The 22,725-nt window shown below is 41.8% G+C and overlaps 1 protein-coding gene across 1 annotated transcript in view; it reads right to left on the bottom strand.

Moving 5' to 3' along the window:
* Positions 1-20,698, bottom strand: part of LOC149212613 (uncharacterized) — a 125,842-nt gene extending 105,144 nt beyond the window's left edge. Inside the window, exons 1-2 of the mRNA XM_089388751.1 lie at positions 20,524-20,698; positions 19,707-19,920 (exon numbers count right to left, since the gene is read on the bottom strand). Coding sequence (XP_089244877.1) covers positions 19,707-19,920; positions 20,524-20,698 — 389 coding nt within the window. The remainder of the gene's footprint in view (positions 1-19,706; positions 19,921-20,523) is intronic.
* Positions 20,699-22,725: the final 2,027 nt, after the last annotated feature.

The following is a 22,725-nucleotide window of genomic DNA, read 5'->3' as shown; positions in this document are numbered from 1 at the left end:
ACCACAACCTTGCTCAAACTTGCTGACGGATCAGTTGTAAAACCAGAAGGGACATTACATGATGTAATGGTGTCTGTAGATTCTTGGGAATACCCAACAAATTTCTTGATTATTAATCCTAGAAACTGGCTAGATGGACATCCTCTAATATTAGGAAGACCTTGGCTAGCTACCGCAGATGCTTATATAAGCTGTTGGACAAGTAGTATGACTATAGTAAGAGGAAATAATGTGAAGAACCTAGCTCTATATCCTCCAGCAAAGACAAGCCTAACTATAATAAAAATTAGGAAGCAACCTATAACATATTTAACCAAAAATATTCGACCACCACTAATAGTAGCATATGCTCTTGAATTTAAGAATCAAACAGAAGATGACATTATTAACACTTACATTAACCACCCAACTACCGTATCTAATCTAAAATGTTGCATGATTGAAGCAGCCTTGGATAACGAAATGGAAGAAGATCCTTTAAAAGATATCAATGACCAAACAATACCAACAACAACTATTTATAACAGCAAACCCATTGAAATTGAGCCAGGAAAAGTCCTAAACATTAACAAAAACTTGACTGATGACTAGCAATAGAGGCTTATCCAACTCAGAAAATATAAAGGGGCTTTCGCTTGGGATTACCCAAATATGAAAGGGATTGACCCCAAATTATGTATGCACCACATCCACACTGAGAAAGATGCGAGACCCATTCGACAACCTCAATGAAGATTAAACCCTCTCCTAAAGGATGTTGTTAAACACAAACTACAGAAACCGTTAGATGTAAATTTCACCTATCCTATATCTGATGCAAATGGGTTTCTCCATTAGTTGTGGTTCCTAAAAAGAATAGGAAGTGGCATATATGTGTCGATTAAAGAGAGCTTAATAAAGCAACACAAAAAGATCATTTTCCCCTTCCGTTCATCAATTAGGTTCTAGACACATTGGCAGGTAAAAAATTCTTCTCTTTCCTGGACAGCTTCAGTGGCTACAAACAAATCCAAATTTCCCCTGAAGACCAAGATAAGACTACCTTCACCTGCCCCTGGGAGAGATTTTCTTATAGGGTATTACCTTTCAGATTGTGCAATGCACCTACCACATTCCAGAGAGCCATACTCAACATTTTTTCAAACTTGATAAAAGAGGGATTAGAGGTGTACATGGACGATTTTACACCATATGGAGATGACTTCGAGCCGACATTACAGACACTTGAGAAAGTCCTGGAAATATGCATTGCTACTAGGCTCTTCTTAAGCCACGAGAAATGCCACATGATGATGACCAAAGGCCTGATCCTGGGTCATTACATATCAACAGCTGGAATTTAGGTAGATCCAACAAAAATTCAGGTAATCCTCTTACTACCTATCCCCTGCACTCAAACTGACGTACATAGTTTTTTGGATTTTCTGGGTATTATCAAATATTTATAAAAAGCTTCTCCCAAATTGTTGCACCATTATATGCTTTGACATGAAATATTGATTTTATATGGACTGATAAATGTGACATTGCCTTTGAAGAATTAAAATGGCTAGTATTAACAGCCCTAATATTACGAGGCCCGAACTGGGATTTACCATTCCAGATTTCATCCGATGCATCAGATACAACCATTGGATCAGTTCTCAGCCAAGAGGAAGACAAGAAACCCTATGTGATATAATACATCAGCAAAAAATTAACTCTTGCTGAGTTGAATTACACCGTGACTAAGAAAGAGTTTCTAGCTGTAATCTATGCTATTAACAAATTCAGACGCTATATGAAAGGATACAGTGTGGTTTTGTATACTGATCACTCTGCTATTAAATATTTAGCTAATAAACCTATTACGAATGGAAGAGTGACGTGATGGTTAATCCTTTTACAGGAATTTGACGAAACAATCAAGGATTGACTAGGAAAGGAAAATCTAGTGGTAGACTTCCTCTCACGTGTGCCAAGAATAGACGATGTAGTGGCAGTAGAAGACCAGTTCCCCGATGAGCACCCATTTGTTGTGACTGTGAAAACACTATGGTAAGCAGATGTTGTGAATTACGTAGCAGTGGGAAAATCACCCAAGCACTTGACACCCAGAGAAAGAAAATTAATAGTGCAACGCAACACTCGGTTCTCCTAGATCGGAGGATACCTATTTCACATGGGAGCCAATATGCATATCCGCAGGTTTGTCAGGGAAGAAAAAATCTATGATATCCTAAAAGCCTGCCACAATGACCTTGCAGTGGACACTTTGCAGACCATAGGACTAGACCTAAATTCTTACAGATGGGCTATTATTGGCCCACCATTTTTAAGGACGCCAAGAAATTTTTCTAGGCATGTGATAGCTGCCAAAGAATGGGCCGCCCTGGCTAGTCTGACGAGATGCCCCTACATCCACAGTTAGTCATCGAACCTTTTGAACATTGGGCATTATATTTCATTGGCCCAATAAACCCATCATCTAATCAAAATACATATATACTAGTTGCAATGGAATATGTGACTAAATGGGTGGAGGCAGAAGCATTACCAAGGGCAACAGAGGACACAGTAATCCACTTTCTTTTCCAAATTTTCGTGCAGTATGGCTTGCCCAGAGAAATAATTACGGATGGAGGGCCACAATTTGTAGGCCATAAGATTGCTGCTACACTAAAAAATCATCACATTTTGCACAGAATCACATCTCCATACCACCCGCAGGCAAACGGCCAGGTAGAAAGTACCAACAAAGTAATCGAGGCCATTCTAACAAAGATAGTCGCCTCGCATAGATGTGACTGGGCTACCCAATTGCCAAAAGCCCTATGGGCATATCGCACGACTTGGAGGTGTTAGCACCTAAATCCGCCTCAGGCCGAAAGAAGGCAAAATTTAGGGTAACCACAAACCATGCTCAGTGTGGTAGCTAGCCCTACCAGAACAGGAGAGGGCTCTCTCCGAGTCACACTCAGTAAATAGATGAACGAAAAGGACCAATATGACTTTCCAACGAACAATTTATCTTAGGCTAGTAAGTGAAAATGAACATAAGGAGGGATTTTTGTGAATGACTGTGTTTCTGGGATGTTATGGGACCACTGGACCTCAATGAACAAAGAACTTAACATAAAGGCACAAATTATTTCGTGAGGCAAGGTAGGCGGAAAGAATAGTAATTTTAGTTTTAAGATATGGCGGAATGGATAGATTGATTAAGAAGGTGAAAAGGGCATGGACAACATGAATCCTTTTCAACAGAAATATGAACACTGTACATGAAATTTTCCCACAGGTAGGGCAATAAAATTGAATTCTACCTAATCTCATTAGAAAAATTTCACCAGAAATGAATATGAAATGAAATATGGAACATAACAAGATACATATGAAACATAAGAGACACACTTTCTACACTCACAACCACAGGAATCTCATGAAACAGAGCCGCTGCCTTTCATTAATTCTCTGTAAAAATATAGAATGCAGAAACAAAGTTTCTTTCCCACAGTCTCCCAGAAGTTAGAAGCCAGCCAACCATTCGCAAATAAAATGCTTACAATATGTAGAATGTGTGGAGAAGAGGTGGAACGCCCAGGGGTTGGGAAGTTACTCAAATCATTTTGAAATGGAAATGGAGAGCCAACCATCAGCTACAGGTGCAACGTTCTCAAGCATGACATTTGGCGTGCGGTGACCCTTTGCATTCTTTGCCACTTAGATATATGCCCACCTGGGGAGGAAACTCTTCAAAAGCCGCCTTTGGTGCCAGAAAACCAAAGAGTGGATGACCGGGCCCACTTGGAGAAGTCGCGACCTGAAATTTCGTGAAACGGGAGCAAACTTGGCAAAATTTTCTCTGTGCGTCGCGCGCTTTTCTCTGTGTGCTACTTTGGGGAACTTTCAGGTGTCCAAAATGTGCCCAAGTGGGCTTGCTGGAAAGCTTGGCCTGTCTAATTTCTAACCCCATTGGTATTTCTAAATTTGAAGCTCATTTTCCCCTCCAAATCTTCATTCTCCCAAGACTGCTTTCTGTGTGTCCAAAAAGTGGCAGAGGGGCCATTTTTGGGTGTTTTTTGACCTTTAGGAGACCCAAAACTTATCAAAATTTCTAGCTCGAACACCAGTAGACGTATTTTTTGATGTTGAATCCAAAAATGCAAGCCTTTCCTCGATCTGAGTTTTATAATTTTAGGGGAGAAAATCCCTGTTTTTCTTCCAAAAATTTTCCTGTGACCAAAATTTGCCCAAATTTTTTAAGATTTGGGCTAGAAGTTCTCTATGGGGTGCCTTGCTGAGCCAAGGAAGCCTCAGCCAAGATTCTGAGTCTATATTTCTCTTTTTCCCTTTTTTCCCTTTTTGTGGCTTTCCTAAATTTCTCCTTCAAACTCCTTATTCGAGCTCTCAAACTCAAGTTCTGTGCCCTGTAATGACGAGCCATGTGTCGCAGCAGTGTGTTGTCTTCGTCGGCCTTGTTCAACATGTTGTCCAGGTGCATGTTGACTCTCTCGAGAAAAGACTCACGATCATCTATAACATGTTGCTCCAATGAAGCGAATTCAATCCTCCTCTGCTGGGCAGTTAGGCGATCCTCACGGATGTTCTGCAGCTCCATGATCACAAGCTGGTCTTCCAGCTGTTTGTTCCTCTACTCTAAATACCTGATGTTCCATTTGGTCATCTCCAACTTGAGTGTCAAGGATTGAATCTCTGTCTCTTGCTCCTGGAAGATCTCTTTCAGCTGTGCATTTTGTGGACGTGTATCTGTATCATCATCATCACGAAGGAGAATGAGTCCGGTCTTTCATTCACCTGGTGGTGCACCTGAAGGCCCCTCCTCATGCTTGGGCTTCTTGCCCTTGTCCCGTACCTGTATTGCCGATGTAGGAAGTGAGGCCCCTTCCACCCCGGGTGGAGATAACACTCGCTTTGCTGCTGCAAACAAAGGCCTGGTGCCTTTCGGATAGCCTCTCTGATATGTGATGGAAAATGGCACCACAGTGGTCTCATGGCGCTCATGCTGATGAGAAGGACCACCTGTCTCATGTTTTGCCTCTGATACTACCTGTGGGGCGCTGAAGAAGTCACGGGAGATGAAGTCCTCCCAAGCAATGCCCTGCAATCCTAGCTGATGGTCCACCAAAATCTGGATAAGAGCAAAGTGATATACGCTGTTGAGCTGCTGCCGAGGGGTCTTGTGCTGCATGAACTTTCTCATCCTTTCTATGTTCCCACAAATGAAAAATGGGAGGTTCATCATACGCACCCTGGTAAAGTGCATGAGAAACCTGATGTGATATGCATAAAGGCGAGAAAACCTCCCCTCACAATTGAAGTATTTCATGATCAATCTCATGAGCGGAGCATAATCATCTCTCAGAAATCTGAATGGGAAAACTCTAGTGAGCTGACTCAAACAACTGGCCTTAATGTAAGGCTCATAAAGTTCCCTCTCCACCTTCATCTTCTTGTGCCACTATTCTCCAACATTCGGTATGCTTGTTGCCACTGATATGGTTTCGGGTGTCAATGTGAAAGTGACCCCTGCCAAGATAGATTGTCATCCATGTAGGTGAAGAGCAAAAAGACGGGCCAACTCATGATGAATTCTGACATTTGCCACCCTCTGACAAAATTCGAAACATGCCAAGTGCTGGAAACAAGACATAGCTAGAGGGCATGCCTGCAACTCAGTGAGGGTATTTGGTTCATGCCTGACATGTCTGCCACTCCTAGGTCTTCGGGGAGCCTATTCTCCTGAAGCTGTATCACTGTGAGTTTCCCCCTCATAATCTGATGAAATTTCCGATGCCATTACTGCTGTTTGCACCCTGAATTTCTTCGCTGCCCTCTGAATCCACTGAACTGATAGATGCCCTGCAAATCTGTCACCAAGGGGACAATAAAATAGGGAGTATCAGGAGGGGAATGATGAAATAGGGATAGGGATTTAGAGGAGAAAGTTATCAGGGATTTAGGAATATTTTGGGTATATGGTTGATGGGGTAGGGTTTGATTTCTGAGCCATATGAATGCAGGGGATAAAAGGAATATGATTATGGTGATGTTAGGGTGATGATTAGGGGAAAATGCTACAGGGTAATTAGATGATAGGGGTGTGGTAGAAAGATACTTTGGCAACACTGGCTACTGTAGCAAAACCCTATTTTCTTGATTTTCTTTGTGTCTCCCTTTGTTTATTTTCAATTTTTTTTTTGCATTCGGTTCACAGCCTCCAAATCATGGTATTCTTCTCAAGATTTATGCCAAGAGTGAAGGTATTTTGGTCTACCTCTAAAGTTTGATAGGAATTCATACAATTTGAGGCAAATTTTTACATTTTCGGTCTTGTAGGTTTGTGCGCCATGCTAGTGGAAAATTTACACTGCAAAATGGCTCCCAGTGCGCCGCGCCACCATGTGTGTGCACCGCGCACTATCAAAGTCACCCAAATTTGCTTGAGAAATAGGGAAGAGGGTTTAGGGTGGTTCTCTTTGGGAGACAAGGTGGAATAGAGGTGACTATGACGAGGAGTGAGGGGACAAGGGGGAGGGGAAACAAAACCTTGGTGGCATCATTGCAAACTTGCAACCACATTCATTGTTTTTCTTGGTGATTGTTTTCATGGATGGCCAATGCACCTTGGATATCATTCAACCTCTTCACAAATAGCTAAACATAGACCAAATTGATGGAGAAGAGGTGTCATAAAGCCTACCTCTTGTTCTGCTAGCCTTCCCCTAGATTTGAAGCGGTTTGCAATGTTTTTTATGTTTTTTGGACTGTGTGCGCTGCGCGCTCTTCCCAGTGTGCCGCACGCCTTGTATGCGCCGCGCCTGTGGTGATTTTAAACTGTGGTTGGCTTCCAGTGCGCCGCGCGCTGTGTGTGCGCCACACGACCTGGTGTATGCGCAACGCTTACCAAATCACCTCCCAAATCACTAAAACGCTCACCAATCTCACTTTCCCACCTTCTGCAATGTTTTCCCAAGTCTTCAATGGCACAATTGCTTTGCTTTGGGCCACAATATGTATTTGTAGGCTTGAGAGAAATTGGTTTGATTTTTTTTCTATGAAAACCCACTTTATAATGTTTTTGTTTTACACTTTTTTATTGACCTTTAAACACACTGATTTTCACTTTTTCCTTGAAATTTTGGCTCAAATGACGAAATCTTTGGCACATCTTTGCAAGGACTATATGACGGAGCATCTGGCTTTGAAATCCTTGACTGCATCTGAAAATCTCAATTGTCGATTTTTGGAAAATTTTGTCATGGTTGACCTTGTTTGACTTTACTTAAAAATAGAGTTTTGAAGAAGATTCGATGTCTCTTGCGGTGATGATGAAGCTTTCTGCACTGTAGGTGTATAAGATCTACCTCTGGCCTGTGTGGCTTGTTTTTGGACATGTTTTTCAGGGACCAAACTAATGAATTTCTAGATCCAAACCATAAAAATGACTCTGTCCTGTAACAGGACCAGACCTTGACTATCCTGAATTTGATTGATTTTGGACCAAGACCTAAACTAGCAGAGGCTAGGCATGAGGGAAAATGAGCAGCATGACTTTCTCTGTTAGATCATGACATGTCCCTAGCGAAATGCAACTGAGTGAATGAAGCGGGACACCTAAAATTGAAATGCACAAAGAGCTTTGATCTCTGACGGAGGGCTAACGACACCGACTCTAACATTGGCTCCAATGGGGGATGATAACTCCTTGGAGGTGCCAAGAACAGCAGATCTCTGGAGGAGCTAGAGAGTGCCTCTTGGTCCATTGGGCTATGGAGTCATCATTTGATAAACAACACAAGACTCCGACTTATTTACAAAACTGAAGTAACCAAGAAATTGACTCAAACTTGACAATTGGAATAACTCAAAAACTGACTGTACATACTCAAACCAAACTGAAAATAAAGACGGTATTTACAATGACAGTGGAAGCAGCGTTGATATATCAACAATGATATCGCTTGAGCAGCCGATCATTGATCGGCCCTCCAGGACAGTCTTCCCCGTTCATTTCCTTCAGAAGAAAGGCATTTTGGCCGCTATATGCTGCAATTTTGAAAGGACCCTTCCACAGATTTTCGAACTTTCCGTGCTTCTTTCTCTTCATTCCTTGCATCCCACTTCAGCACCACATCATCCAACTGAAATTTGTCTGGTTTAGCTTTTCTGTCATAGATTTTCTTTATCTTCTCCTGCAACTTGGATATGTTTTGGAAAACTTCCTCTCTTGTTTGTTGCAAGTGGATCATTTGATTCAGCCTTCTCTGCATGGGATCTTCCTCACTACCTGCCTCCTGAAGAAGTCTAAACACCGGGGCAGCAAGGGTGGCTGGGAATACTGTGTCTACTCCATAAACTAGCTCAAACGGTGACATACCAATAGACCTTTTCTGACTGATTCGATCTACCCAAAGTGCATGAACCAGCCTCTTGTTCCAACTCTTCTTATTAATTTCCAGCAGCTTCTTGATGATTTTGACCAAAGATTTATTCGAAGATTCAGCCAATCCATTGCCTTGTGGATGATAGGCAGTTGAATGACCCAAAATGATGTGATATTTGTGACAAAATTCTACCATCCTTTTCGATTTGAAAGCTGCTGCATTATCGGTGATTATTTTGTTTGGACAACCAAAGCGAGACAAGATGTTATTTTCGAGAAATGAGATGATTACCGTGTCCGTTGCTTGTCTGGTAGGTGCTACCTCAATCCATTTTTTGAAGGAGTCCGTGGCTGTAAGGATCCATCTATGCTGTCCGGAAGATGTGGGATGAATTTCCCCAATGAAATCCAACCCCCGCTGCTGAAAAGGAGCACTCACTTCGATAGGCTTGAGTGGAAAAGGCTGTAATTTCTGTTTCCCCTCGAAAATTTGACACTTATGACAACACTTTACCATCTTATGCACATCATCAAACAAAGTAGGCCAGTAGTACCCTGCTCTCAAAATTTTTTAGCCGTTGATTTCCAAAAAAGATGACCACCACACTCTCCCCCATGGAAATCTTCCATGGATTACTTTGCCTCCTCTTCCACCAGATAGTTTAACAAAATGCCTCCGGGATCTTTCTAATACAATGCAGAATTCAAAATACAAAACTTGGCAGCTTTCAATTTAAGTGTTCTCGCTTTGTTTCTAGCCATGCCGGGTGGTGGCGATAGATTTTTTAGCACATATATTATATCAGAATACCATGGGGACAAAGCAAATATTTCAGATACTTGAACTAAAGTTCCTTCCTCATTCTCATCGGACATGGCAACGATCAGATTTATGTCTAATGCGTGCAAGTTTGATTCAGACATTAGTTTCGCCAAGCCCTGTCCTTTGACCAGCTTTGTAGGCTTTATCTCCACATCGTATTCTAGAAAGGCTGCAATCCATTTGCCTCTTCTCCCTTCCAGATCAGTCTGCATCAAAACATCTTTTATAGCGGTATTAGGAACATAGGCCAGAATGTGAGAGTGTAGAATGTATACCCGGAAATCCTTCAATGCTTTCACCAATGCTAGAGCTTGCTTCTCAATGATGTTGTACTTTAATGTTGCATCCCTTATAGCTCTGCTGAAGAATGAAATGGGTCTTTCATGATCATCCCTTTTATGCAATAATACTGCTGCCATAGTGTGTTCAGAGGCGAATGAAAACAAGATGAAATCTTGAGTGTAATCCGAGCTGACTAGAACTGGAGCTGAAGAAAGGGTCAATTTGACCAAGTTGAAAGATTTTACAGCCTCATCCATCCATTTCACTTGGCTGTCCTTCTTAAGCATGTTGGTCATTTCTTTCAAGTGTTCCGCAAGATTGGGTACAAAGCGACGCAAAAAATTCATCTTACCATTGAATGATTGTATCTCCTTTTTGTTCCTAGGCAGATCGATTTGCTGAATTGCTTGGACACGTGCTGGATCTATGTGGATGCCATCTTTTGAAATGATATGCCCAAGTAATTTTCCTTCCTCCATGGTGAACAAGATCTTCTTAGGTTTCAGCGATAAACCATATTTCCTGCATTTTTGAAAGAAAAATTTTAGGTGATGCATGTGCTCTTCATCTGATTTTGAAAACACCGTCAAGTCATCCAAGTACACCACCAAAAAAACATCCTTCTCATTTGCAAACGCCAAGTCCATTGCACGTTGAAATGTGGCACCTGCATTTTTCAAACTGAATGGCATTTTGGCATATTGACATGTTCCCCATGGAGTTGTGAACGCTGTCTTATCTCTATCATCTTCATGGACAGAAATTTGGTTATATCCGGAATAACCATCAAGTAGCGACATATGAGATGCCCCCACTACTCACTGAAGTATATGGTCCATCTTGGGCAGCGGATAGTTGTCCTTCAATTAGACCTTGTTTAGATTTCTAAAATCGATGCATAGGCGGATCTCACCGGTCTTCTTTCTTACGGGTACCAAATTAGAAATCCAATATGAAAATCTGATGGGCACAATGATACTTGACTTGTACAACCTGTTAGCTACCTATACCAATAGGTTTCATATTTCATGATTGGCAATGAAAAGGTCCAAATATGCTCTGCTTTGATGATGCAAAGATCACATATTTCCATAAGAATACAATCTGTGCTTATAGCTTGATGGGGACCCAAATTTTGGTGGATGGTCCAACAGTCTAAACTGGATCATGTCATGTTTTAAATTTTCAGTTGTAGAATAGAGAAAGGAGTCTGTCCAAACTGTTTAATCTTGGCAGACAAGTAGTTCAGGTAGAGAAGAAAAGGCTCCCAACAGCTTAATCTGGGACCCTGGAAGAAATAAGGGTAGAAGTAGATAGAAAAACAAAAGAAAAAGCCAAAGAAAAGAAAAGGCAAGTAAGGGTCTGCAAGCCTAAGTGCACCCTCCAAGAAGAAACAAAAAATGCTAGGCAAAATAGATGGGTAGGCAGTTGGGGTTGCAGAAAGGTCATTTCTTATAAGTTGCATGTGTGCTAACTTTGTTTACCAAAGCAAAATCAATGAATTAAGAAGGTGTTATTCTTCATCAAGTTGCAGCAAGCAAGAAACATGTCTAACCTCCCTTCTTCCCCCTTTTCCATTTCATTACTAACACTCCCTCATCAGTTGAGATTCATGGAAGAGATTATGGTTTCATGGTGGTTCTTAATCTTTTTAGAAGCCACATTTCTTGTCTAAAATTCTTTTCATTTTGATCTACTCCCTAAACTAAGTAAGTTTCAAATAAACTTAGTGATTTCCCCCTCATTCACATTTTCCCCCATATTAACTCTAACTCTACTATGTAAATTCCCCTATGTCACCCTTCCCCTACTATTATTAACACCATGGTGTATAAACCCCAAATTTTGTATAAATATCCCTCCCCTTGGCATTATAGCCAATAAATCCTCTGTCAGGGATCAAATTGGCATCTGGTCACTTTGATGAACCTAAACCTCACCCCTCTCCCTTCTTTAAAGTTACTCCACCCATTAAACCTTCGTTTGTAAAGAAAAAACCTTATAAAACCCCCCTCCTACCCATAAACCCCTTTCAAATTGTGAAATAACCCAAAAACCCACCTTTTGCCGCTTATCCAAAGTTCCGGCGCATATGTTTGATTTGTCAAAATACATTGAAAAAACCTTACAAAAACCCATATCCTAATGTCTTCCGCTAAGCGCGCATCCCAAAAAATACATTTTTAAAATCCTTCCCCCTTCCGTATCGCTCGAGCACTTCATCAACCCGTCAGCCGTCCGATCGAGCGCCTCTGATCGGACGGCCCTTATGCATATCGGGTTGGTCCCCACGCCCGACAGTTAGCGCCCGAGAAACTGACGAAGGGTTACGTCAGTCCTCGGCCACGCGTCACCTTCTCAATCTCTCGGAGCGGCCTCTGACAAAACCGGGGCCATATTGTAAGCGGTCCGAGAAAACCGTTACCACTGTTTCACTTACTGCCCGGTTTTGCTGGTCCCATGTCATGCCCACGTCAGAGCCACGTCGCCGCCACCCCGCCGTCGCATCACCTCATTCGTCCGTCCCTTCGCTGACATGTCCGCCACTTCAGCATATCCATGGACCAACCAGGACCTGCCACATCACCCGGTGACGTCATGCTGACGTCATCCGACTCCGACCCCACCCGATGACATCATGCTGACGTCATCCCAAAAACGCGCCAATATTGCCAAAAATCTATTTTTAGGCCAAAATTTTGTGTTTTTTCTACTTTTGCCGAAAGAGACTGTTGTTGTTCCTGCATGAATTTAACGACCCGACCAACGCCAACCTACACTGTTCGACTCCAAACTGCGGGTGCCTCCGTCGTACCTGCATTTGCAACTGTCAGTAGCAATCCGCAAGGTATTTCTCGAAATTATTCTCTGCACCTGGTTTCTATCCAAATTTCTGCAAACACACTGTTAAGGGAGTGTTAAAACACTGAATTCACCGTCTAGTATCCAGTAACCTGTGCCTATTTCCCTCTGGCAAGGCAACAAACAGTTTACGAAACCTGCATTGGACTGAAACAACTTGAATTCATAGGTAGCTCGCGCAATCGTGAGCTAGAAACCTCTGCTGGCTAAATTCACCATAGAAAAGTTCTGGTCGGCCCTGCTATTTGTTTTTATCAATCTGTTAAACAGTATTTCAATTGTTGTGTGCTCAACTCACCCTCTGGTCCCTAAAATTCACACTTTCATTGTAAGGAATTACCTCTGTGTTGTTCTGCTTATTTCAACCAGTTCACCTGCAAGTCAGAATCTTAATAGACCATGGAAACTCCAATTGCACTGAACATCAAGCCTCTCAATACCCCTCACAGGGAGTTAGAATGGAAATCTCTGGGAGATATGGATTATTAGATGTTAGACTATTTTCCATTAGGCTCTAAATACAATATTCAGTTGCTAAATGAGTTGAAAGCCCAACACCTTAGTGGAGCTGATATCCTAGGGATTTGGGACTCAAACTTGCCCATCTACAACCTCCCCCAGGTAAATCCTATGCCAGAATTGATCCACAGATGCCAGGAGTGCTATGATCCATGCCAAAGAGCTGTTCTCAGCCCCACAGGCTCAATTCTGTTCCATATCACCCCAGAGAGCATAAATGAGATGCTGCATTTCCACACTGCAAAACCATTGACCCCACTCTACATGCAGAACTTGATAAAGAAGGGGACTAAGTTGTCAAATGACCAGATCATCAAAATCAATCAGCTGTTCATACAACCAGGCTCTGAAGCCATCAGAACTCCTCCTATTGGATATGCATACTTAAATGAATTGGGCAAAATTCTAGTGGATTTGATCAGCTATGTCCTAGGGTTCAGGGGAGTGGAGGACGTGGATGATAGCATAATGAAAATGCTGTCTATATTCTCTCCTGGAAAGCCTCCAGTTGTACATTATGACTATGCCACATATGTTGCAGATAGGATCCATGACCAGCTAATGAATCTGCAAAGGGAAAGACTGTTCAGATACACTTCATACATTTACCATCTATTCTTGTTTTATCAACCAGGAAGCTTCCTCATTCCCCTGAAGCAAGTTAATGCCCAGGGGAATCCAAGGTCAGTTGTGTTTTGGACCTCTGTTTTTCATTGCACCTCTGTATCACCATACACATATTGTGAGTTCATAGAATTGTTCATACATCCAACTATGACATTATTGTATGGTGTTTCTCCTCCAAGGTTAACTGATGACATGAGGAGAATTCTCCATCTCTCCAAAACCTACAGCAATGGTAATTGGTACTTTTACCAACACCACACAGTGTTCAGAGTATATGGCTGTGAGTTGAAGCCTTATAGGGTGCCAAGGTATGTCCCTATGAGACTTTTTTCCCTAGAATACTTCAGGCAATTTGGGAATGCCGACTACCTCCACTTCCAAAGTAAGAACAAGAAGGCACAGTTGAAGGTAAGGAGCCAGCTGGGCCCTTTCCTATATAACAAAAGAGAGGAGGGATGGAAAGAGGCAAATAGTATCCTAGAGGCCCTCAAACTGCAAACTAGTTTTGAGTGGATACCCTATGACCCCAATCATTTTGTTTCCCTCAGGAGGATAAAATACAAATTGGGTACCTATTCACATATGAGGCTGCCTGAGATTGAGCAGTATGCCAATGCATTGAGCTGGAAAGAGGGAACCCTAGAAGAGGAAATTACTAGTGAAGAGCTGCTAGAAAGAGAGGCTAGAAATATTAAAAAAGAAGCTGACTTGGAAACTTGTGGACAGGTCCCCCTCTCATATCAAAGACAACTTGGAGCAGCTGCCTCATCCTCAACAACACATCAGCAAGCTGCCATGAATACTCCACATACATCCAACAAAGGCAAAGAAAAGCAGATGGAACAACCACCTCCTATGACTGAAGAGCAAATGGAAACACTGGTCCAACAACAAGAAGAAATGATGCAGCAGGAAGTGCAACAACAAACAAAACACCAACAGCAAGAGGAACAAAGACATGAGCAGCCTGTCCAGCAAGAGCAAACAGTGGAAGCCCCTAGATCCACTGAACAAACTGTGCCTCCAAGGCAAGAAACTTCAGCTGAGGCATCAATCCTCCAAACTCCACAAAAGGAGGATACAAGCAGGAAAAGGGACAGAGAGACTCCCCTTACAACATCAACAACTCATGGGGAGAAAAGACAGAGAATCAATCCCTTCTCAGAGGAACAAATGCCAATAGGACAGTCTTTTGGTATGGTCCCACCCAGCAGGGAAGCATCAGCAAGTTCCTTTCAACAGGAACAGGATAGAGCAATGGGGGGAGAAGTGAGTTCCTCAAATCAGCAAAGGGAAGGTGGACTCAGCATTAAACAACAGTTCATCGACATTAACAGGAGGAATGAGCCCATCAAAATACAGTTGTATAACCATCTATTAAACATGGCTCCCACCAATCAACAAAGACTCATGTCTGCATATGATGTGCAGGAAGGCAAAATGATCATGAGTCATTTTATGCCAATAGCAGTGCAACCCCAATCTGCCTCTGACTACTTGAGGACCAACCTGGAGGTCTTTGCCAAGGATATCCACCCAATGGACAAAATAGAACTGCATAAGCAAACAGGTGAGATGGTATATGCTTCCCTGGCAGACCAAACATTGGATAATTACAGGCTACAAAATAGCCTTAAAAGCACAGCTGCTCAGCTTGAGTTGGAGAAAGCATCCTCTCAAGCAAAGGACAACAGAATTAGGTCCTTGGAAGACATCATCATAGAGATTGGGCATGATCCCAAAGATATCAAGGGTATACAAGAGATATTAAAGTTGAGGGATGCAGACATGGTAGCTTTGAGGAGAAAGATCAAACTCCCAGCCACAATTCACCCTCAAACAGATGATGTTGCCCAGCAAAGACATGATCAAGAGGCCACAACCTTGTTGATATCTCTGTACAAGCAGCTAATCCAAACTCAAGAAAAGCTGGGAGAATCGGAGGCTGCAAAGGCAGCATTACAGGCAGCCTTGAAACAAAGAGAAGAAGGTCAAACCTCACATCATCCTCCTGAAGTAATCAACCTTGAGGAAGCTGCTCCAACTACTGCTCCTCCTCCTCAACAAACAAAACCAACAGCACCAACTACATCGACAACTGCACCAACAACAGAGCAGACTCATAGTCTGGATATGCAGAAGCTTCAAAACGAGATTCAAGTCCTGGAAGCTCAAATGTTAGAGCTTAATCAAGCCACAGAATCTTTGGCTAAAGTAAATGAAAGGTATGATAAGAGCAAACAGAATGTGGTTGAGAAGGAAAGAGATATAAAAGCTCTCAAAAAGAGAATAACTGAGCTTGAGAAAGAGCTCACACTAGATAAGGTGACAGCAGAGCTCAAGACAGTCCTATGGGCCAATATTGGCCAGTCCATTACTAATCAGTGGCAATTCATTGAGACCATAGATGAGCAGTCAGCGCTCATTATAAAGGCAAACAGGGAGATACACAGAGCAAGAGCAAGCCTTGGCAACATGCCTGATGCTGCCAATAGGATGATCAACATATTGAATAACAGGACAAGCTCTCAACTGACCACCATGGGAATTGCTCACAGGACTGAGACAATCTCAATGGTTAAAAGGGTCCTGACATTAAGAAACCTGGTTGGAACATTAGAAAGGAGAACCCAAGATATGCAGACCGAAATCAACAGGTTCATGGACAGGTTTCAGGTATTACAAAACAGAGGCCTCCCCAACATACTAAGCAGTGTGGGAAGACTGCTTACCCATGAAAATTATGCCAAAAGGGTCAATGCCTTTGCTGCAAGTCAAATTGCAGGACAGCCCAGCACTTCAGCAGAATCAGGGCCAGCATCAGGGCAGACTCTCTACAATAGGGTGGAAAACTTGTTCTTCATCATGAACGAGATCAATCATCTGTTTGATGTGCCTCCAAATTTCTATAAATATACAGAAGCAGATGAAACCATAGAGGCAATTGTGAAGCACCAATTGCCCACACAAGAAGTCTGGAATAAATTGACACAGCTAATATTATCAAGCCAGAACCTGTAAATGTCAAGTTTTTGCAAATTTATAAGTGATCATACACAGGGAAAATTTTGGTAGATCAGCATACAAAGGAAAGATGAAAGGCTGAGCCAACTCAGCAGGGCTATTCGGTCACCACAGCAGCAAGCACAGTCACAGGTGGCAAGGCCGAGAAGATACAGCGCAGCAAACGTAAAGGCACATTTTCCAGCATTAAAGCAAAGCGTTCCAACCGACTCAGTGACCTCCAAAGGTCAAAATATCCTCTGACAGACTTAAAGAGCAGTTATTTTGCATTCAAAGTTGTAATAACTTCTTTTCTACTTTTCTGTACGAAGTAATGGAGATATTTCTCTCTCAGATGACTCAATGCCTGAGATATTTTGTATAAACATTTCTATAAAGTCCCCTTCGCATGTTTTGCAAGGGGTTGTTGTTGATTTCATTTCTATATTTCTGTTGCTGTACAACTCTCAGAGAAATAATACAAAAGGTGGATGGAATTTCCAAAGCTCTGTGTTCTTTGATGCACTATGGTGGCTAGCTGAATGTTACAGGATTCCTGCATGTTTCATAGCACAATAAGTCTTCTTTAAACCTCTGCGTTAAATGTTTTCTAGTCTTTCATTTTCTTTCATGTTGTGAGTTTTACACTTAATGGCAAAGTAAAAGAATAGTTCCAGGATTTAATCATAGATTACCCTGAACTCAATCTAAGCTGTTATAAATGTTTTCTTCCAGATAGAGTAAATAAGGTGTAATTCTTAATTGCTACACTTTCAAGCTATATCTTTCACTGTGATAAATATTTTCAGGAATTCAAGTTTGCTCCTGAGGCATCTATCTCTTTCCCACACCCCAGCTCAGTGGAAAATTCTTGAATGCTTTTCACTGGTTGTTCACATATCACCATCATAATCTAACTTTGTTATATGAAGTATTTAAATGGCCCTGTAATTTCAGTAAATCACCTCAAGATTTCTAAACACTTGTAGCCACAGACTCCATTGCCCAATGAAATAAACTCATCTGCAGATTACACACTTCAAGTATAGAAAGATATCCTTCAACCAAAGTATAAAACTAAGCACCCTCATTTCATAGCTAGCCTAAAATCTCCACAGAACAAAGACAAATTATAAAGAGAGAGCCCTCTCTGATTACAGTGTGGCTAGGCACTGTAATCCAAAGATTGGTTAGTGGTTACCCCGGCCGTATTCCCTTAGAGTCAAAGGGAACAACCTGGGTGTTAACACAACCTATTTACCTCTTTTTCAATGGATGGCAACAACTTTGGATTGATCCTTCTCAGCTTTTGTCTAAATGGTTTTTGATTCGGCTTGATAGGTATGGTGTGATGAATGATATTTGTATCATAGGTCTTCAAATCAGAATAATCCCAAGCAAATACATCTACAAATGAAGCCATAAAACTGATATATTTGTCCTTGATTTTTGGCGGTAATGCTTTGGACAATTTCACCAATTTTGGATTTGCGACTGTACCAATGTTGACTTCTTCTACACCTTTCTCCGTGGGCTGCAAAGTTGGCTTGCGGGCAACATCATCCTGATCGAAAAGTTCTTAAAGGGGTATCAAGCCTTTAGGAATGATGTTATTCTTCAGCTGTAATATGTCCATTTGATTGATCTGCACCTCTTCTGTACCATCCCCTTTGTTCTCATCGTTTTCCACATCGATTAAGGTTTTTTTGAACTTGCCTTGGTTGAACAGAAAGTCCTTAATCTCTTCATCATCTTGGAATACTTGCCAATGTCGTTGATTGTCAGAAATGGTTGGACGGTGCTTGACATGGATTTCAAATTTGTTGCTGGAGTTCATGGGGATCTTCAAGCTGCTCGCTGCCTTGGAAAGAGCATCAGCAATACTATTTCGGATTCTTGGCACACATGTCAAAGTGTATTCGGAAAACAGCTTCAAGATGTCCAAAACTGCATTTCGATAGGCCCACATCCTAGGATGTTTTTCTTGATATTCACCTCTAACCTGTTTTATTACTAACTAGGAGTCGCCATATATTGAAATCCTCTTTGCATTTAGCTTTCTAAGAATTTTCAGGTCAACAATCAGAGCTTCATATTCAGCCTCATTATTGGAACATTCGAAGGCTAGCTTGTAGGAGCAAACTCTCACGCTGCTAGGTACTTTGTTTGGGGCGGAGAAAGGACCGCGTACCCAAATACCAATACTAGCTCCATCATTCCCTACCACTCCATCAAAATCCATGGTCCATAAGCCTTCTTCTTCTTCTTGCAAGTGCTGAAAATCCTTTTGCTTCCCATTGTTTGTTTGTTGTCCATTGTTCTCAACTGATTGCCCAATCTTTTGTTGCTTTTCTTGTCTTTCTTTTTTCAAAATCTCTCTAAAATTTTCTGTTATCTATGGAATGTCATCTGCTTCTACTATCTGACTATCTATTTCATTTAAACTATATGAAAACAAAACAAAAGACTCTAAATCTGTATGTACATATTTTACAGGATGATTGATTGGTTTCTCCTTGCTTGTGATCATGTATTTCATCTTTTGTTCCCGATATAGTTTCCTCATTTAACACTGGGATTGTCGCATAGGAGAAATCCAGCTGTAGTTTCCCCTTTAATTTCGCCACCCAAGACTTGGAAAGAAGCATGCCAAACCTTGGAGGAATGTCTGCTACCACTACATCCATCAGGACATTTTTCATAGGAAGCTGATCCAAACTCACAACTAAGTCTTTGATAAGCCCTATGCACCTTACTCTGCTGGAGTCGAATGAATAGAGATCGTGATATTGCTGGGTGATGTCCAGACCAAGCTTATACATGATAGACTTGGGCATGAGATTGTGAGAGGCTCCCGAATCAAACATGGCGTTGTGTAGCACAAAGTCATGTAATCATAAACTGATGTAGAAGGGTGGAACCTCTCTCTCGGGAGACTCACCATTTGTTGCTGGCCCAAAAATAATTTTAGGCTGATCATCTTCCACATTTACCATGTCGGACGTTGGGTCCAAGTTCAACATTTTGGAAATCTGTCCTCTATAGCTGCTGTTTTTCATGATTTCAGTCAAAGGGATGGATATTTTTAACTTAGAAATCTCATTCTCTAAGCTAAAAGTGGGTGTCCTTTCTACCTCTTTGACTGGAGTCTCTTTCTTTTCCTTTTCTTTTGATGTAGCTTGCTGCTGTGATTGTTCTGCTGACTTTGATTTGCTGCTCTCCGGATCAACCGTCTCCTTCCCTTTCCTTTGTGCAACTGTTGAATCATTCTTTGATGTCTCACCATCCTTCTTTTTCTGAATTGTTTTGATCGGCACATCTCTATTCCTCAGTGAATATCGTTGCTGTTGGGCGGATAGAGCATTCATATAGCCTCTTTGGTACTCATCTGATTCCTCCTCCAAAACAGTGTCACTAGCTAGAATAAAATCAGTGTCTTGGTGTGCAGCTGAATTCACTGCACATTCTTCTTCTTCGGTAATGTAAGTGGGCAGCTCATTTGGAGTAAAAAGATGGTTCTCTTCACCTATTATGTTCCCTTCCTCATTTGATTCCAGTCCATGTACAAAATTCTGCTGCAAGGGTGTCTGTATGGGCTGCTGCGCTGCCTGCTCTTGGTTTCGCTGATCTCTTTGTCTTATCCTATATTATGGTTGCTGCTGCTAGCCACGAAAGTTAGGATTCCTAACTTGTGGCTCAGGCTTGTCAATTTTCACTCTTTCAAGCATCTGCTCCACCTTTTTGAGCAGCTAATCCATTGAAGAAGATTCTTCTTTCACCGTGGTTTTCTTCTCTGCTTTCGCCCTTGCTCTTTTGAACAGCAGGTTAGCCTCAACGTTGACTGCAATTTTCTGCATATCTTCCATTGTAGTCGGTTCTCTCTCTCTCAATTGGTACACCATGTCAGCATCAAAACCATCCAGAAACTTCATCATTGCTAGTCCCATATGTGACTTTAGATGATCTGGGATGTCGTCGTAGACTGCATTAAATCTAACACAGTTTTCTTGGACCGACTCACCTGCATTCCTTTTGATTTGATCATACTCGGCCAGAATTTGAAGGGGATTCTTTTTCACTTCCCACCTGTTCAAGAATTGTATTTGTAGCTCAGCTAAGTTGGTGATACTTGCAGCTGTCAAACCTCTGAACCATTTCCTCACATCACCTACAAATGTTTGTACCAAGAGCCGCATTGCCACGTTCTCCGCATCGATCTCATGAAGTTCATAGAAGTATGCCATTTTGTCTACATGTTGTTGAGCTGTAACACCGTTAGGAGTGCCATCAAAAAACAGAATCTTACTTTGATAATCATTTGGCATGTCATCTAGGACTTGGGGGAGAACAAGAGGAGCGAAATGGGCAACCATCATTCTGGGTGGATTTGGCCTTGGAGGTGTTTGGAGGAGTGTGCCCAGTCTGCAAGGGGCTTGCACTTGGAGTTTGGGGCTGTGTGGCAATGTAATTATCAATTAATCTATTATCTCTTTCTGTCTCAAGGTCTACAAGAATTTTAGGGTCGGGGATGGTGTAATCAACAACCCTTTAGAATTTAGATTCAAACAAAGATATCTCAAATCATTCGTCAAACTCAAACTCTTCAAGGTATTCAAAAATGTCGGGACATGAAGGGGATTTGAATACGGGAGTGAAGGTGCTTTCTTGATGAAGGATTTTTGGGATCAAATTGGGATTTTCATAAATGTGAGGAGGATCCGGATCCGGATTCGCTATGGTATATCGTCTCGAAGCCAGCGTGCTATTGAGAAGAATTACGAGACACACCCAACTTACTCAGCCTTTCCAATCCTAAGCCCATCATCCAGGAGCCTAGAATTATTATGAAACAAGGGGATTTGATTTTCAACTTGATGCTCCCCAGTGGAGTCACCACTATGTTAGCACCTAAATCTGCCTCAGGCTGAAAGAAGGCAAAATTCAGGGTAACCACAAACCACGCTCAGTCTGGTAGCTAGCCCTACCAGAATAGGAGAGGGCTCTCTTCGAGTCACACTCGGTAAATAGATGAACGAAAAGGACCGAGATGACTTTCCAACGAATAATTTATCTTAGGCTAGTAAGTGAAAATGAACATAAGGAGGGATTTTTATGAATGACTGTGTTTCTGGGATGTTATGGGACCACTGGACGTCAATGAACTGAGAACTTAACATAAAGGCACAGATTATTTCGTGAGGCAAGGTAGGCGGAAAGCATAGCAATTTTAGTTTTAAGATATGGCGGAATGGAGAGATTGATTAAGAAGGTGAAAAGGGCATGGACAACATGAATCCTTTTCAACAGAAGAATGAACATTGTACATGAAATTTTCCCACAGGTAGAGCAATAAAATTTAATTCTACCTAATCTCATTCAAAAAATTTCACCAGAAATGAATATGAAATGAAATATGGAACATAACAAGATACATATGAAACGTAAGAGACACACTTGCTACACTCACAACCACAGGAATCTCATGAAACAGAGCCGTTGCCTTTCATTAATTCTCTGTAAAAATATACAATGCAGAAACAAAGTTTCTTTCCCACAGTCTCCCAGAAGTTACAAGCCAGCCAACCATTTGCAAATAAAATTATTACATTATATAGAATGTGTGGAGAAGAGGTGGAATGCCAAGGGGTTGGGAAGTTACTAAAATCATTTCGAAATGGAAATGGAGAGCCAACCATCAGCTACAAGTGCAGCGTTCTCAAGCATGACATTTGGCGTGTGGTGACCCTTTGCATTCTTTGCCACTTGGATAGATTCCCAACTGGGGAGGAAACTCTTCAAAAGCCGCCTTTGGTGCCAAAAAAGCAAAGAGTCGATGACCGGGCCCACTTGGAGAAGTCGCGACCCGAAATTTCGTGAAACGGGAGCAAATTGGGCAAAAAATTTTCTGCGCGTTGTGCGCTTTTCTCTGTGCGTCGTGCAACTTTGGGGTCTGTTTTTGGGCACTTGCAGGTGTCCAAAATGTGCCCAAGTGGGCTTGTTGGAAATCGTGTCCTATCTACTTTCTAACCCACTGAAATTTCTAAATTTGAAGCTCATTTTCCCCTCCAAATATTCATTCTCCCAAGACTGCTTTCTATGTGTCCAAAAAGTGGCAAAGGGGCCATTTTTGGGTGTTTTTTGACCTTTAGGAGACCCAAAACTTATCAAAATTTCTAGCCCGAACACCAGTAGACGTATTTTTCGATGATGAATCCAAAAATGC

The sequence above is a fragment of the Pinus tabuliformis genome, chromosome 1_1 (genome assembly GCF_031772625.1).
Source record: "Pinus tabuliformis cultivar Carrire ecotype Pingquan chromosome 1_1, CPIR1, whole genome shotgun sequence".
NCBI lineage: Eukaryota > Viridiplantae > Streptophyta > Pinopsida > Pinales > Pinaceae > Pinus > Pinus tabuliformis.
Note: the sequence above shows the minus strand (reverse complement) of the source record. Positions and strands in the feature narration are given on the sequence as shown.